This window comes from Xiphophorus maculatus, chromosome 10 (genome assembly GCF_002775205.1).
Source record: "Xiphophorus maculatus strain JP 163 A chromosome 10, X_maculatus-5.0-male, whole genome shotgun sequence".
Lineage (NCBI taxonomy): Eukaryota > Metazoa > Chordata > Actinopteri > Cyprinodontiformes > Poeciliidae > Xiphophorus > Xiphophorus maculatus.
In genome coordinates, this window is record NC_036452.1 from 19430247 (window position 1) to 19448430 (window position 18184).

General features: G+C 41.0%; 1 protein-coding gene across 4 annotated transcripts in view; it reads left to right on the top strand.

Annotated features, from left to right (window-relative positions):
• LOC102226592 (myosin phosphatase Rho-interacting protein-like) overlaps window positions 1–18184 on the top strand; it is a 51731-nt gene that overhangs the window by 30672 nt on the left and 2875 nt on the right. For 2 of the 4 annotated variants that reach the window (XM_023340897.1, XM_023340898.1), the window contains exons 10-23: window positions 914–970; window positions 1371–1439; window positions 1533–1622; window positions 1809–1918; window positions 3403–3955; window positions 5291–5428; window positions 7878–10442; window positions 13682–13829; window positions 13946–14051; window positions 15985–16144; window positions 16246–16359; window positions 17602–17688; window positions 17792–17954; window positions 18034–18119. In XM_023340897.1, coding sequence (XP_023196665.1) covers window positions 914–970; window positions 1371–1439; window positions 1533–1622; window positions 1809–1918; window positions 3403–3955; window positions 5291–5428; window positions 7878–10442; window positions 13682–13829; window positions 13946–14051; window positions 15985–16144; window positions 16246–16359; window positions 17602–17688; window positions 17792–17954; window positions 18034–18119 — 4446 coding nt within the window. The remainder of the gene's footprint in view (window positions 1–913; window positions 971–1370; window positions 1440–1532; window positions 1623–1808; window positions 1919–3402; window positions 3956–5290; window positions 5429–7877; window positions 10443–13681; window positions 13830–13945; window positions 14052–15984; window positions 16145–16245; window positions 16360–17601; window positions 17689–17791; window positions 17955–18033; window positions 18120–18184) is intronic. The other 2 variants (XM_023340899.1, XM_023340900.1) reach the window with 2 other exon arrangements.

An 18184-nucleotide genomic window follows, 5' to 3' on the forward strand; every position in this document is an offset into this window, starting at 1 on the left:
TTGCTTCGAGTCGCAGACCGGCACAAAATGTCACATTGAGTCAAGTTCAGTTAATGGAAAACATCTGTGAACAACACATTTAAAGTCGTCTTAGTTAGATTTTAGTCTGCAACCTTTACAATTCAGAGTCTAAAGAGAGAGAAAACTTTAGAGCCTCGAATGTTACTTGACGTTTTGGAAAAGAAAAGCTAAATATCTGCTATGGGAATTTTGTTTATTTCAGGTTTTAGGTTTTGAAATGAAGAAAAATGTGAAACCTTTTAAAGAAGGGTCACATTATCTTCTGGTGGATGTTGGTATTTGTGGAAAATATTTTAAAAATCTGTTTTAAAAACCTAGACAAAAAAAATAGTTCTTCCGTTGTGAAAATTCAATGGAATTATTCCATGACGAAAGAGGAAGTAGTACTGAAAACCTCCATTTGTTTTTATATCTGTATTTCAGAACATTAGTCGGTAAATGTTGGTAATTTACCAATTTACCTGGTAAATTACCAACATTTACCAACTAATGTTGGTAATTTACCAATTCTACTAATTTATTGCAGAATTGTAGAAGGTCCAGTTGTTGTTAATTGGACCTTCTGCAGTTAAGAACAATTGTAGAAGGTCCAAAGAGCCACTTCCGTCTTCGGAGCCGAGACACAGGTTGCAGTTGACTGAAATAGATTACGAGCTTTGTGATGCTCTATCATATAAAATCTTCATAAAAAACATATAATTTTGTGGTTGTTCTCTGACGAAATGTAAAAGTTTAATGGGTGTGAATACCTTAGTGAAAAACTGTGTCATTTCAATCAATTTTAGAGGGTAAGTAGCAGTAAATTAATGCTTTAGCGCTGTCCTTCAGTTAGCCTTGGTCAGATTGAATGTTCTTTGTTGTTAATTTTTTTCTCTCTGTGCTGCTTGTTTAGCCGGATTTGCTTAACTTCAAGAAAGGCTGGATGGTGAAGCTGGACGAGCAAGGCCAGGTACTGAAAGTCACGATCACCTCAGCTGAATGAATAACAAAAGGATTTTTTTAAAACTCTGTGGGAAATCAGCATTTTAAGCTCGTAGGAAACAAAATTAGTCCAAACGGGATTCGAACGCTGCTCCTAAAGCGCTCCGATGTCCGTGGCTTTCTATGGCCTTCACAGAGTTGCGGCCTCGCTTTCATCTTCCACCTTCAATGGACTTAAAAGACGAGGGCGGAGCACGGTGGCTTTAAAATGTTTCGCTAGATGATGTAAAGAGAAGCAAACTGCTGCCGCCGCCATGTAGAGCAGGTTTTATTGACTGCTGGGGTTTTCCAGAGTTTTGTATAAATTACGTTTTTCAAAGTCTGTCTGTGGACTTTGTGGCAAAACATTTCTGTTTTCTTTAATTTAGTGGAAGAAATACTGGTTCGTCTTGACGGATCACAGCCTGAGATACTATAAAGACTCGATTGCAGAGGAGGTGAGCTCATTTGATTCATGCTGTCACTACTGTATTTGTAATGCTCTCTTTTTGTATTATTGATTTGTAAATCTTTTTATTTTCTCCCGTCAGGCCTCTGACTTGGACGGTGAAATTGACCTGTCCACCTGTTACAATGTAACTGAATACCAGGCTCAGCGCAACTACGGCTTTCAAATTCATGTAAGACGCTTTGAAGGCTTTGTTCTTCTGTGATATCCACTGCTGAAATCAATAACAGTGCTAAAGAAATCTCAAGTTTTTACAAATGTTACACCACAGACCACTAAGCTGGACAAAGCCGATTTGTTGAACAAACTACCTGAATGTTTGTGAATTTCTGCTGATCCTTTGGTGATCCGTGTTCAGACCCAGGAAGGAGTTCACACTCTGTCGGCCATGACGGCAGGCATACGCAGGAACTGGATCCAGGCAGTCATGAAGAACGTGAGACCTTCCATCGCCCCGGATGTGGCCAGGTCAGTACCAGCTGGGCCAGTTGGGTATATTTCTGAGTAGAGGTCCTGGTTGGCTTCTACAAAATCAGCTGGACAGCAAAAACCTGGTGCTAAAAGCTGTGGAGACATACAAGTGTTCATTTGTGAGGCAAAGTTGCTGCGTTTTCTCCGTTTTGACCTCTGTCTGTGATTCGTTATGTTTCATTCTGCAATGTTGGAAATTTTATTCTAATGTTATTCTAACGGTCTTCATTAGAATAACATTATATATCTTCAAACATGCAGATATAAGGCCAGAAAATGTTTTGAGCTCCTGATTATAACACACTGAAGATGGAATTCCAGCTTTGAAAATTAGCAGCCTCATTTTTGTATCAAATATGGCTGACATGTCTGTACAACGAAGTGAATGTTGCAGATATAAACTCTTTATTAGACAGTTTGTATTCCATTATTTATTGTTGCTGGTGTGTATATTATCGCAGCTAGCTACAACAATTAGCAAGAGTCACTGCTTGGCCGACTCTCAACCACAACCATGAAATTGCATCATTCTCAGATCTGAGGTCAAACTTCTGAAACCAATCAAACACAGAGAAATCGAGGTCAAATCAAACCAGTATTAGTGGTGGGCAGCCTTAAACCACTAATCATGAACATTAGTTTTGCTAATGCTAAAAAGCTATCACAGTTTATAGTGAAAGCTAATGCAAAAGCGCTAAATTCAACCATGTTGATACCCACCATGACATATGACATATGTCGCCCTCAACAGGGTCATATTTGTTGTTGCATCCCTACGTGTGTGGTTGCGCTTCAGGAAGTGATTAAGAACAGACATTTAACTCATGGTTTCAGTTTTATAGTCTTTGTGTTTTGCTAACTCTGTTGCTAATTTTACCTAATTGCAGACAGTAGGGCTGACTGAACATGAGTAGATACTGTGGAACTACAGCGATGCGTTCTGCGTACAAAATAAATATCATTTGCCACATTCATGACAGGTGGAGAACAGGAGGAGAGGAAATGGAGCTGCAGCGTGAACAGTCTTGACCCACTTCAAAATAAGAGCACTAATATAAACATCAAGCTACTTAAATAATCCATGACCAAAATTTTACGAACAAAGTAAATTGGTGCTTCAGAATTTTTCCAGAAAAATGTATTTAGGTGAAGCTTTATGTGCTAAACGTTTTCAAAGTTAGCAAAAGCGCTAGGCGAAAAAGTAACTTTGTAGTTAGCGGATTAGTAGGAGTGTACTCACCTCTGGCCAAAGCTTTAGAAGAACTTGAAATCAAAAAGTCAATACTGATTAGAAATAATGCTGCTTGGACCTGCTCTCACTATGTAACTGAAAACAGGAAGTCCTCGCCATATCTGTTTAGCTGGTTTAAAAGAGAAATTTACTTCTTAGTTTGAGTTAGTCTTCTGCGTTTGTACCAGAGGTGGTAGCCTGAATCCAAGTTAGCACTGTGGGGTTAACATTTCATTTTTCTGCTTCTCAGCTCAACAGAAGATCACAGCTCCTTCTCGGCGTTGGAGGGTCTCGTCAGACCAGACGTAACTCAGGACTCGCCCTCCTCTGAGGCGTCCTCGGCGGAGAGAGAATCCGCTCCGGGTGCCATCAAAAGCCGAGCACGAGAACGGAGGCGAGAGGGCCGCTCGAAGACGTTCGACTGGGCAGAGTTCAGGCCCATCGCGCAGGCTCTGGCTCAGCAGCGGGCGCAGGAGGCCGAGAGCCTCCAGGTCGACCCGGATCGCAGCATGCGGAGAGAGGAGAGGAGGAAGAGATACGAGTGCGGCGCCGGCCCCGAGCACGCGTCTGCCACAGACGGAGAGAGGATAGACTGCGAGGGCGGGGACGGAGTCATGGACACGGACTCGGTCAGCGCCACGTGTTTGGAGAAGCAGCAGCGGGTGGAGGAGGTGATCGAGGAGCACTGGCGACAGGTGGAGAAGACGCCCATCCGGGAGGAGCGGAGGGTCCCGCTGCCCACCTCGGTGCAGTCCGGGGAGACCACAGAGCTGGAGAAACTACTGGACAGTTACAAGAAGGGGGTACGTTTAGCTAGATTAGCTTTGTTATCATGGCTACATCAGCTGCAGAGTCAACCAGACAGATTAGTTTGGTTTCATCCTCAGCATCCGTTTCTTACAGTTGTAGCCCTCTGAGGCCTTTTGCAAAGTAAAAGTAAAAGTATTTTGTACATTTTATCGCATTGCAGCTTAAAACTTTGACTCATTTAATACTTTCCTTTTCATGTGGCACAACATTGTTCATAACCGTGAAGGGAAAGAATTGGTAATCTTCAAACTTTTTAAACAAATTAAATTCTGAAAAATGTAGCTTGCAGTTGATTTTCATCAGCTTTACATAAAAAATAAAATTTACTGTTAGCAACCGCCTTCAAATGTCACCAAATTAGCAGATAGAGATAATCATTGTGTAATTTGGTGTCCTCATAAACTGTTCTCTGGAGGAAAATGTAAGCCGGTCGGGAATAAAGTTGGGGAGAAGTTTAACAATAGGGTTAAATTTAAGCATTTCACAGAGCTTTGTTCAGTCCATCATCTGGAAACTGAGTACGGCACGAATCCAAACCCTAAAAGACAGGATTCTAACGAATGTTAGAAAATTTCAGTCTAAAGCTGGCAGAAACATGCAAATAGATGGCACAGTTTTCCTATTTTTATTTGTAAATAAACTAAAAACTATGAACTAACAATTATGTTGCATTGTGTTGATCTACTCATACAGCCCCAGTAAGTTGCTTTGAAGTTTGTTTGCAAAATAACAAAACGTGTAAGAAAAGCTTGACAATATTTATTGTCTTTATGAAACTTTTTTAGCAACCATCTCCTTTTGAGTTTTGGGTTTCTTGAGCATAAAAATGGGCACCAATGGAAAACTGAGATAACTTTCCAATTAGTTTTGCACATTTTGAAAGAGCTTAAATGTCTTAGTTCAAGTCAAACAGAGGCTTTGGTGTGCAAGGTAAACATTAGATGACAAAGCAAGTCTTCTGGTTTTGACTGTTTTGATTACAGGAACAGCTTTGTCTGACATGCTTCCACATTCATTTAAAGGCTTCAGCCATCTAAGACCATGGACAAAGTAGTAAAGCTGGCAACAAGGAAAAGCTGTAAACAAGTCTGAAGCTCAGCCTCGGTTATGACAAAAACAGAGGAAAGTCGGGGTGGGGCCGTGCATTGTGTGGTTTTATAGCCGATATTAAAATAGATTAACGTTGGTATACCACCCTGTCCTGTTAGGTCATCGTGTAATTTCCACAACAAAAGAAGAGCTGAGGATGTGCAACTGATGTCTAGCTAATCCTGTGACAAACCGAATAACCAGTGCATCTGTTTTTTTACTCTCTCCTGCCGGTGCAGATAGAGGACCTGAAGGCCCAGTTGGAGAGCTGTCACCAGCAGCTACTTGACTCAAACAAGCACAAGCAGGAGCTGGAGCTCCAGCTGAGAATTGCTCTGGAGCGAGAGCAGGACATCCGCTCCGGTTACATCTCCCCGGTGAGTTAGCGGCCCTGCGCTACGCGGCTTCATCACATTTAGTTAGCTCTGCCACAGCGGCAGGTTCAAGAGTTCAGTAACTTCCACTTCATATTGTAACATTCTTTGCATGTCGTGTTAATGTAATATAAACCAAACAAACTGACATTAAAACTGCAGATTCTTCTGGTATGAGGCCTTGCATGGGTTCATTGCATGTATCAAACAGTAAAATCCTGTTTCTATGCCAGCTTTCTACTAGATAATTATCTGCTCTCTGCGTTCTGTCTGTCCTGGTTTTTTGAACTCATTCTACTCATTTCAGAAATGCATCGAGTATGGACCAAAAGACCGTAGCGTGCTAGTTGTTAATGTGACTTGCAGAGGATTATTTCACTCTAATGTGAAGCACAGGGACGATGAACTTTCCTGAATTGCTTTCACAGGTTTCTAGAGCTTTAGGATTCATACACATAGGTGTGAAAAACCAGCTGTTTTTAAGTATGCTTATAAAGGCAAAAACTACCAACAAATTTGTAAATTTGAGTCTTTTGACAGAGTTGATCTCGATAGCCTCGTCTATTGGAAGTTCACACAGTTATCCCTGATATGGTAACTAAAGCAGTAGTCTCCATCTGTATTTTTAGCAGATCTTAAACTTTAACCTTTAAAAATGCTGCCATTGTTTCCAAATCTGGCATGTTTCAACACAGACGAAAGTTTAACAGACAGATATTTAATGAGGAGCGGCAAAAGCAAATGAGGTGGATTAGCAGCAACTAATGATGTCATCTGGACACGCTACTGTAAGGCATTGTCATTGCGCTGTTAGCATGTCATGACATGGGATCATTATACGGCAGCATTGTCTTCAGTCGGAGCCCGACTTAGAGTTGTTGAAAAACTGACTGGTACCGGAGATCCGTCCTCCCAACAGCATCATCATCCTCCACTGTTTGAAGATACTTGGATGATATGAGTTATGACAACATTTAATTTCCCTTTGGGATAAACAAAGTATTTTTTAATTTAAGGCCTACGTTCAGCCTTCCTGCTAAACTTGGCTCCAAGTCAACTCACTTCTTTGCCAATTCGATTAGACATTCCTAAAGCAGCTACAAATTACTATGAGACGCAACACAAAAAGTCAAGAAACAAGAAGAATGTCCAAAGTGAAAAACGGTGAAGAAGCAAAATGAGTGATCTGAAGTAGGAACCTCAGTTTGAAGCTGATGTGGCCTTTTTATAGAAGGTAGTTTCCTTTTTCTGTGCTTCCTTTGATTTCATTTTTACACATCTCTGAGGCTTTTTCCGTCAGCATGAACTTCCCCACCGAAGTGCGTTGTTGTTAGTCGAAGCTGTTGGCGGGTAGGTAGGTAGCCGTCTAGGGGAAAATCGTCCAATTCCAGTCACCAGCCAATGTATCGGTGCATCTCAATTTGAAAACAGAAACAAAAATCCTCAAAATGAGTATAAAGAAAATGTTGCCCTTTGTTTTAAGTATACAACCCTTCCTCCCTTTTATTACTTCTGATATATTTTTCTCGGTTTTGTCCCGATAAAGTGGTGACTGCACATGTACAGTCGCATAGACTTCAGCACTTTTTTTTTTTTTACCTTTTCTCTTTTTACCATATACATTTCAGATATGTTTGTTTTAAATGCTGTTGTGTACTTGAGTGTTCATTCTGTTTAGTAGTAATGTCTTCAAGCAAATTAGAGTGAAATATCCTTTGTAAAGATCACTGACATGTTGATTCAGACTGAAAATAACGTCTTGTATTCTAATACTTGGCATGGTTGTCAGATTAATATCTTCCATTAATTTCTGCATATATCATCTTTCTGTTGTGTTAACATTTTTTTCTGTTAAGCTACATTATACATTGAGATAAATGTCTGATGTTGGATTTCTGTTTGTTGATGTATAGATGATTTTGGACTGTTTTAAATGATTCTACCATATTTAAGACTGAAGCCCCAATGCCATCTTTGTGTTATTTTTGTGTTTGTAATCTATTGTAAAATACACCATAGGAATTATCATTTAGCTGGATGATCCAATTTGCTGCCTCGTCAGAAAAGAATTGCACCGGTTTTAGGAATGTACCTCAAAAGGACCTTGTATGCCTTCTGTTCTTGAGTAAACCTTCTAGCTGGAACTAATACTGCATTACTTACAACATGAAGTAACAAATAACCATTTAACATGCATGCTTTGTTTTGATTAACTAACCGCAGACATTTATTTTCCTTCCATTTTGCATTTTGTTTGTACAATTAATTTGAAAGGAAATTTGAATTAGAATGGAATTTCTTTTTATTTGGTATGAATATCTGGAAATGGGAATATAACATTTGTTTTTAAAGTGACAGCAAAATGATTGGTAGATATAACGCTGAGAATTATTAGCAAGCTTTTTGTCTCCCCTGCTGTGTGTTAACCAACTGTCTGGTCCCCTTTTCCAAGCTGGAGCACCCTTTGGGTCTGGAGGCTGATGTGACGCCCCAGACGAAGAGGCCCGAACCGGTTAGTTCCCAAGCACAGAGTTTAACAAAGAAGTACCAGGAGACCAAAGAGCTCCTGAAGCTGCAAGAGCTGAAAAAGCGCAACATGCAGGCACAGCTTGGCCTTTCGCTTTCTCACTCCTCCATCAAGGAGCCTAACCTTTCTGATCAAGCGCCACCAATGCCGGAAGGCGCTGCCACTGAACTCATCCAAAAACGAGTTAGTTTCTTGCTCGAGGACAGTTCAGATGTGATTCAGGAGCTCGAAGATCTCCTGACCGATGAACCTCTGACTCTGAAGGAGCTCGGACGAGTGTTGAAACTCCACAGCTTTGCTCAAAGTACCAGAGGGAAACACGATCTTCAGAAGCTCCTGGAGGCTTGGCAGTGCCAGCAGGAGATTGAAAACGAAACTTTTAAGAAGAGTTTGGCCAGAGCAGGAGAGAGCATACGAGAATATGAAGAGCGTCTTCTAACCATGGAGGATATGATGGGGAAAGTTCAGAAGCACAATTTCGAAAACCTCAAAGGTCCCTACGGTTCTTTGTCCAAACTAGACCACCATTCAGAGACGAGTGATGTGACAATTGCTTCACTCTCTCAGAGGGTCGAACTTCTAACAGGGGAAAACGGCGCCTTAAAACAACGATGTCAAGAGATAGTAAACCAGCTAACTGAAGCCGATAGAGAAATAGACCGACTAAAAGCTGAGCTTGTTAGCCAGCAGGGCGGGAAACAACACCATCTAGTAGTAGAGGAGCTGAAAAGACTGAAGGCCGAACTGGCTGAAAATCAAGCTAGCGCTATAGACCGCGAGTATTACGAGAGAGAGCTTAACGAGAAGTCTTTGAGGCTCCATGAAGCGTTGGTTACCTTGGAGGAACTAGGCAACACTCTTAAAGACACAGAGAAGAAGCTCCAGCTGAAAGAGGCCACACTAAGAGGTCTGGGCTTCCAGGCAGACTACGAGGATGAGGAATTACACCCAGAAGAGGAACGTCTCAGAGACCTACTTGAATCGTCTCAAGCTAAGGTGCTTGAGGCCGAGAGAAGTCTCCGGAATACAGAGCAACGCTGCATAGAGTTGGAAGCCAGAAACAATGAACTAGTTGCACTAAATCAGGAAATTGAGCAAGCTAGCAGAGAGAAGCTAGAAGTAGCAGAAAATGAGGCGAGGATGCTGCGAGAGAGATTAGAAACAATGCGTAGAGTTGGGGAGAATGTTGGTGAGGGTGAAAATGTAGAAGACAAGCAGGTTGATGGTGGACTATTCAAGCAAGTGATAACAGAGTTGAAGATGAGGTCTGAGGCATTAGATAAAGTCGTAGAGATGTTAGCAAAGGTAGATACTGATGTAGAAAAGATGCTTGGTCTTTTAAGAAGCACTTTATTTGGTTCTTGTAAGGAAGAACCTCTTTGCATTGGTGGAAAGGAGATGAGGTCAGTGCTGGAGTGGGAGTTCTGGAGCCAAGTGTTGAGCAATACCAAGTTAGAACCTGAAGAAGGCAAACGGATCAGTGAGTCTGAGCTGCTCCAGCAGATAAAGGCAGAGAAAAGCATAGAGCTGCTGGGGAAAGCAGAGACTGAAATACCAATGGATTTCACAAAAATGTACAGCTGGCTTGATGATGAAACATACGCTATGATTCTTAGACAGTTAATAGAAACTTTGGAGGGAAGGTCCCGTGATTTGAAGCAAGTTGCTTCCAGTCTGGAACAGAACAAAGACCAGAAACTTCTCTCTTTTGGTCTAACAAGCTTTGGTCTTGGACAGACACAGTCTTCTAGATATCTTTTAGATTCTCTCAAGGATGCTTGCCTGTCGTATTTGATTGTTAGGCTGAAAGTACAGCATGAAATAGAGAGTCAACAGAATCAGACTGTAGTACAGATGGGGAGCATGAATTGCCCAAATTGCCCTAAGCTGAAAGAAACTGCTAGTGACCTCCAGTCCAAACTGGAAGATCTTCAGAATCAGCTATCTCTGGCCTCTCTGAAGCTTTCAGAAGCATCACAAACTTTGATCCAAATTGAAGGAGAGCCCATAGATTCTGTGGATAAAGCCATTGAACTTCAGGACTTGGTGGCGAGGCATAGAAAGGAGTTACGAGATATCAAAAACAACTACGAGAAGGAGCTGGAGAAACTAAGGCAGGAAGTTGAAAAAGCCAATGAAACAATCCGCCTTCATTCAGAGGAAAATATTAAAGAGATGGACTCATTGACGAACTTCATGGAGAACCTGAAAAACAAGCATGAGGATGAAAAGAGCAGACTCCTCAACAGGTTTGAACGGGAAATGGAAGAGCTGAGGAGCATGCTGAGCCCAGCAAGCCAAGAGAAGAATGAAACTGACGAGCACGCACCATCGCAGGAAGCCTCTGCCCAAACATCAACCCTGCGGGAACGCATCCAGGAGCTGATGAGCCAAGTTTCAGTCATGGCCGAAGAGATGAGGCGACGGGATGAGCAGGGTGACACAAGCACCCTGCGGCTGAAATACGAGAGAGACCTGGAAAATCTTAAGGTGGAAGCGCTCCTTGTCCTTGCCGTCCTCCTGTCTGTGATGCCTTGTTCTCCTTTGTGGCATTCCCAGATCCCATTCCTTCCCCATCCTAACTCCCTTCCCTAACCCCGATCACTGTTCTTTGGCTCTTTGTGCCGTAAACCACGTTTCCTCTGTGTTGCATGAAAACTAACCTCCCGTAGAGTTCATGTGACTATTCCTTCACCTTTAGCTGTAGAGCTACCAGTAGTTGGTAGTCTAGCAACCAAAAACAACAACAAAAATGAGCCCACATTTATCTTTTTGCATGAGTTTTATTATTTATGTTTCCACAATCCAAAGTTACTCTTTTAAACTTACAAAGTTGCAAACAGTTTTAAAAAATGCTTTTTCATAGATGAATATTGGCTGTAATGAAATATTTGTGTTCAGTTGTTGAATACCTCTGCTTTTCCATACTAACAATTTAACTTGATATGCCGCTTTTGCTCAGTGACAAAGATGCTGTTTCAAGTATTTGACAAAGTAATCTTAACTCGGTCTATTTGCTAGCTCTTTCTGGAACTCTGGTGCATTCAGAGCTGTCTTTAGATGGTATTCAGCTCATTTCTCATAATTATTGTCCAATTTATGGACAATGTACAATGTTCTTGTAGGACTGTTTTCTCCCTTGTTAAAAAAATAATTGGTCTAAATATTAGGGACCATTTGCCATTGGAGCTATGGAGACAGCTAGAAAGTTGACTGATTATTTTGCCAATCAACTTGAGAATTTCATTTGACTCTAAAGTCGGAACTTGGTCACACCCAATCTGTTGTGTTGAGATTGCAAATCAACAACAAGCTCAGTTCTTCTGCTTATTGATAAGCTTGAGTTACTGTTAGCAGCACCAGCCACTAAGAATGGCTCATTCAGAAGTACATTTCTATGTATACTACTGATTTAAAGAGATATGATCTCTCAAAAGTGCAAATAGTGCACTGTCTGACAACTGTTTATTGAGGTTATTGCCAAACAGATGTTAAGGTCAGGATTAATTAGGGAATGCTTGACTTTCTAAGTTGGACTTTTGGGAGCGCTCAATTTCATTTTTATCAACTTGGAAGTTCCGACTTCTGCGTACAAATGGAAGGTGCCAGTACTTTTTATGTTACATTAGAGGGTCACTGTATCCCATTAATTATTTTTTTGAAATTACTTTTCAATTATTATAAAAAACTGATATGTTGTTTTTAATAAGGTTTGCACATGGAGCAAAAAATTTACTTAAGACACTTTTTACCCCAAAGATGGCATCTCCCAACATGTCCCTCGCTCCAACGATCTATTTCACAACAGAAAGTCTAGACCTCTCTGTCTAATTAGAACGTCAGAGGGTTACCGATTTATTTCAATAGCCTCACTCAGGTACATAAGTTTCCCAGTTTTATTCTTTTTTCACAAAAATTGAAGCAGAGGACTGGGTGGTTCACAGTAATAGCTGTTCTCACCTATGGTCATAGTTTGCATTTCATAACAAAAACACCCTTCAAGTCCCTATTGAGGATGTGCTGAACTTGGTGAAACGTTATTTTAACTAGCCAGTGGTGGCTACATAGTGGAGCTCACTTTTTGCTTAGCGATTTAGCACTTTTGCTAACTTTTAAAATGTTAAAATTAATTTAGCTCATACTACAATTGATGAATTCTGAAGTGCTAATAATTTACTGAATTGTAAAGTTCTGTTAACGATACCCTGAAAAAAAAAACCCGCAGACAATTTCTTTGGTAGTTCAAAGCTGAATGCTTGTACATTTATACACTGAAAAAACTAGTAAATCCATCTCCTTTCCTACATTAGCTTAGCCTTTTTTTCTTTAAAAGAAAACTCGCAAAGCAGATAATTTGGAAAGAATTTTAGAGTTTCACTTGAAATAGTAATAACTTTGCTCATACCAAAATATGGTACTTGATTTAATAAAAAACATAAGTTTCAAGCCCGTTTAAGCTAGGAAATGATGTGCAGATGAACAGGAGAACTAGCCTTGTACTGCTAAGATACTCGTGGAACGGTAGCCTTGGATCAATCTACCAAAGTATTTGCACATAAATTTAAATTGCAAATGTTGATCTAATGATGATCCAACTGCTTTTATACTTAGTTATATATATATAAACAACAGAAGAGCACCATTTATTCCATCTGCTGCTAAAATAATATGGCATTTGGATGACAGTTACGATTGTGTTATCTGTGTCATTATTTCCAGTTTGATAAACAAGAATCTACAATAGAAAACAGCTGAATTTGGTCCGGTTTTAAACATAATACTGTATCTTTTTGTTCTTTCTGTTCCTTATGAAGTAACACAAGTATGAAGAGCTACTATTAGGGCGTTAATCAGGCCATCTGCTCAGGTAGTCAGCTTTAGACAAACACAGCTGATGCTTCATTTCTATAATTTTAAAATGTTATCGTGCTATAAAAATTTTCAAGCACACATTTTACATTTTTATTTTTAAAATGGTATACAAACATAAATTTATTGTAGTTGTACACTTGCAGTGTGTAGCAACATGTGGGGGAGGGACCGTTTGTATGACTTTGCCCCATTCATTTCAATAACACTGGACAATGTAATTAAAATACATTTGGATCTTCTCTAAACACCAAACGAATGAGCTCACAGGCTTCTGAAGCTGCTGCTCGGTCGGATGTCGGAGCAGGAAGTTTACATTATCTCCGTGTTGGTGGGGAACTTTTTCACTTCTCCCTCAGCCCCTGTGTTAGTCCCCCCAGGGAGAAGGCTACTCCTGTGAAAATCCAGCAGACCTCCATTGCTCACGTTTGCTTCCCGTTTGTATTTTTCAAAATTACACGCAAGCGGTATAATTTTGGCCTTGCTGATATCTTGTCGGCCACACAGTTATAGCCCCACATTCTGCCAAAGATCCAATCAGTCAGAAAGTTTAGGACTTTGATGACTGGAGTTAGGATTTTTTTTTCACATTTGACGGAACAGGAAGTGGCAGCTCTTCATCCATTCGCCCTCCTCTCTGACCGTCTGTGGCTTTCTTTTACGTATTGTGCTTCCTGCCGTTCCTCCTAACCCGCTCTGTCCTCAAACACACTCCACTTGCACACTGTTGCAAGGCTCTAACGTATTGATTAAAGTTATTATTGTTTACTGGTTTAAACCCCCCTCCTCCTCAGCCGAAAGCGATCTGCTGCTCCTCTGCAGATGACCTGTTGCTCACTGCGAGCCTTGTTTTCTTACAGGCCACCTGTGAGAGAGGTTTTGCCGCCATGGAAGAGTCCCATCAGAAGGTGATCGAAGAGCTCCAGAGGAAACACCAGAGAGAGCTGGAAAACCTGAAGGAGGAGAAGGAGAGGCTGTTGGATGAGGAAACGGCCGCAACAATCGCTGGTAAAAGAAAAAAAATAAAAAACTACCTTTCATGAGGTCTGATGGGAGTTCCACAGAGAAATTTCCACGAAATGCCACTGAAGGTTTTTTCTTCTTGCTTCTGCCGGTTATCTAAGCTATCGAAGCAATGAAAAACGCTCACCGGAAGGAGCTGGAGAAGGCACGCAAGGCCAGCAGCAGCGCCGAGAATGCCGACATGGAGGAGATCCGCAGACAGCACGAGTGAGTCCTCTGCTCCGGAGCTGGGATTACATTCATCAGAAAGATAAACCAGGGAGTCCGTGCATCCTTAAAAAGTCTGATATTCATCTCTCTGAGTCCTTGAAATGTTTTAAATTCCTTAAAGTTGGCCTTAAATTCATTAATCACAGGTCTTAAATTTTGTTGTGGCAGGATTATTTAATCTTGTATATTCTATTGGGCTGAAACGATTAATCATGATTAATCGACTAATGAAATAACCGTCGATTCAGTAATCGATTAATTGGCAACTGAAGTATACAGACTCAGAAAAAGCTCATTTGCTAAACAAACCCCCAACAGATTCAGAGCAGTAATTAAGAAAAACTACACGAGACAAAAATGTTTTACCCAAAACTAAAGAGTCAGTTTTAGCTTCTCCTGGTTCAAATTCACTAAATGAATGCTATCCTGTTGCATTTTAGGCAATTAAGTGTTTATTTTCTGTTTTTAAAAAGAAATTAAATTGTTTATTTGCATCTCCTGTGTTTTGAATATTTTAGTGGTCAGAATAACCAATTACTAAAATAACCCAAATATTCAATGTAGTTTTCTTCTTTCTTTCTTCCTCGAATCTTTCTACGCAGATTCGAGGCAGTATATTGAGCAACTTTTCAGACAAAATCTGAATCTCCAGGTCAGGTCTCGTAAAAATCAGTTATCAACCAGAGAACTGCAATCAGTGCGCCTCTAGAAATAAACTATATAAATAGGACGGGTTCGTTTTACAAAGCTACAACTGTCTAAATATATGCAAATTTCCTCAATTTACTGTTTTTATTCTGCTGATACTTCAGTCTTTTTGGCCTGAGGCATCTTTACCTCATTTCTCCTACAATGGATTCACTTTCAACACATCAAGTGATTAAAAACCGGCCCATTTTAAAGCACAGCTGTGTGTATAAAGCGATCTAGGATCTGTCAGGCTTAGCCCTGCTGACACACACCGCCAGTCAGATGTCATCTCTGATGCTTCTCCAGGTTTTAAGACCTGCTGATTTATTCACTCATGACTTGTGTGAACATGCATGGAGGCTCTGTGTGTTCGCTTCACCTGCCTGCCTTCACCACTGTGAACAGTTTACAGGCTATCAGAATAAAAAGGTCAGAGGATCGAAACCAGAAGGGTTCACACACCTCAACGTTTTAATGTTGCAGCCACAAATCTCGATGGATTTTATTGGAATTTTACCTCGGTATTTTTGCTTTGACCTGAGATTAAATTATTTACTCTATTTACTGAAGGCAGTTGTTTTCACTAGATTTTTTTTGTGTTGGAGAGTCAGACTGAAATGGGATGAATATAAATGAAAACATGTCAGATTTTCATTTTTCTTGTTTTGCTTTGCTCCAAAGTGTGACTCGGTGGCCATTTGTGGTCCTGGAATTCTTTTAAAACGGTACAAATTTTGCCGTCCAGCACATGGAGCCGGTGCAGATGGACATTTTTGTAATTGTTTTAGCATGAGCTTTCCATGGCAAGTTTCTGTCTTTATAAACGGGATATATCAAGCAAAACACAAGGAATGTTTATTTAATTTGCCTTTTTTTATTTCACAGTAAGTCATCCAGCGACACTTTTTACCCTCTTAGCCACATTCATCTTCCATACTTCTGTAAACACGCAGAAGGTTTTTAGAAGAAAATTTTTGTTTTTAAAAACGGCAAAATTAGAAACAATGGATTCCCATCACACACTCCTGGATTACTGCAACTATTAACAAGAAGTACATGAAAATCCATTTGCTCCAACACACGAGACCCCAGTAAAATCCACTGAAGCTGGTGACAACACTGTTAAAAACATTAAATGAGTACGAATACTTCTCGCAGGCTCCGGTATCGCGTTTCAAGCCATTTGTGAACGTGCGACGCGGACGGCGAACACGTTATCAGGTTTGGCGTTGTGTTCCAGGGAGGAGCTGTGTTCCTTCCAGCGGGAGATCGAGGTGTTGTCGGAGCAGTATTCCCAGAAGTGCCTGGAGAACGCCCACCTGGCCCAGGCTCTGGAGGCTGAGAGGCAGGCCCTCAGGCAGTGTCAGAGGGAGAACCAGGAGCTCAATGCACACAACCAGGTGCACACACACACACACACACACACACACACACACTCAGTCTACAGCCTCACGATTTCTGCTGGACTCTTCCTTGATCTCCTTCTCCGGATCACGGTTAGGAGCTGAACAACCGTCTGGCTGCAGAGATCACCAAGATGCGCTCCATGACGTCTGAGGACGGAGCCGGAGATCCAAACACCACGATCCAGGGGAAGGAGCTGTATGAGTTGGAGGTAATCACTGCAGCACATAAAATCACACAGATAGGATCCTAAAACCAGTTTGCAGCAGTGACGTTTGGCGGCGGCAGCAGTTTCCCCTCAGGAACCATTGCAGTCGTGAGAGCGACTAGTTTAGTTTATATCGCACAGTTAAAATACAGGTAGGCCCTGTCACGATAGCAGAGTTTGGCTGGTGGATAAATTGTCCCAGTAATTATTATTATTATTGTGATGATATGGATGTTCTGAATCTGTTTTCAAGTAGTGTTATTGATAATGGTGCAAAAATGCAAGCTCACCCTGTTAAGACCAATACACTTTAATTTAGTAAAGAACGCTACATAATAAAACAAGAATAACCCCCCCCAAAGAAACGCAACCAACAACAGAAAAAAATTGGATTATGAAGTCTCTGTAAAGAAAATGTCTCTTTAGAAAATATTAATTATCTATAATAATGATTATTTTTGTAAATGGTTACTCTATTGAATATTCTGTTGATTAATCAGATGAAACAAACGGGTACCTTCTACAGATTTTTCATTTAACCCCTTGAACCTTTATTAATACAATATAAGAAATGCATTAAAAGAGTCAAATACACCAACAGTTCAGTACATTTTTTTTAAATAAGAAAATGAACATTTTATTGCCAGCAACATAGCATTTATTTTGTGAATTTAAACTGGGTGAAGCTAAAACTAGACCACTTAAGGAATTTTGTGTCAACCATATTTACAGACAAAAGTGTTTTTATTGTACAGCTTTTGCCTAGTTATTGTTCTGAATTATTTATTCAGCAAATAGCTTTTTCTCGAGTCTGTACAGTTAACGATTAATCGATCACTAAATTAGTTGATGATTATTTCAGCAATCAATTCAATGCAGTTTATTTATGTAGCACCAATTCAAAACAAATGTCGTCTTATAGCAGTTTGATAAAAATGTGTATTGCACTTGAATATATGATTATTCAGGGTTTAGATACCCAATCCAGAACTGATACAGATATTAATATCAGATCGGTGTCTGATAAAGAGAGAACCCGAAACACGATGATAATGATGGAGTTCTAACAAAGCATATTCAAAGACCCAAAATTTCATTCAAAGTTATATGACCATGAGCTAGATATGAGTCTGTAATATTGTAATCAGACATTCTGCAGTGCATGACTACTAACCCTCTTTTATTAACAGATTTATACATTTTCCTGTGAATCCAGTCCATGTTCTTTCTCCATGGTTTCCTCAGGTGATGCTGCGGGTGAAGGAGTCCGAGGTCCAGTACCTGAAGCAGGAAATCAACTCCCTCAAAGACGAACTCCAGGCCGCTCAAAGAGTAACGCCGAGTCCTTCGCGGCTTCGCCTCGGCGACCGCCAACGATTCCTGGTGACGCCGCCGAAAGCGCTCTGTGTGTCTAAGCGAAATGTTGTGCTTGCAGGACAAGAAATACGCGACGGATAAGTACAAGGACATTTACACGGAGCTGAGCATCGTGAAGGCCAAGGCAGAGCGGGACCTCGGAAGGCTCCGGGAGCAGCTGCAGCTGGCGCACGAGGCGCTCGGAGAGCCGTCGCTCGAGGATTTGGAGCGAGGGGGATACGGTACGCCGGCGACGCCGCCTCGAAACGGCCCGCCATCCGACCGCCGATCTAATTCGGCTTCTGACCGTTCTCGTGACAGATATCATGAAGTCCAAAAGCAATCCCGACATCCTGAAGATGGCAGCGGCGGCAGCCAAGCGCTCGGAGCGAACCCTGAGGTCAAAGGTGGGTCAGAAAGAAACGATTTGTATTTGCAGCACTTGTGCAGAGTTCCCGCTGCAAAACCACAT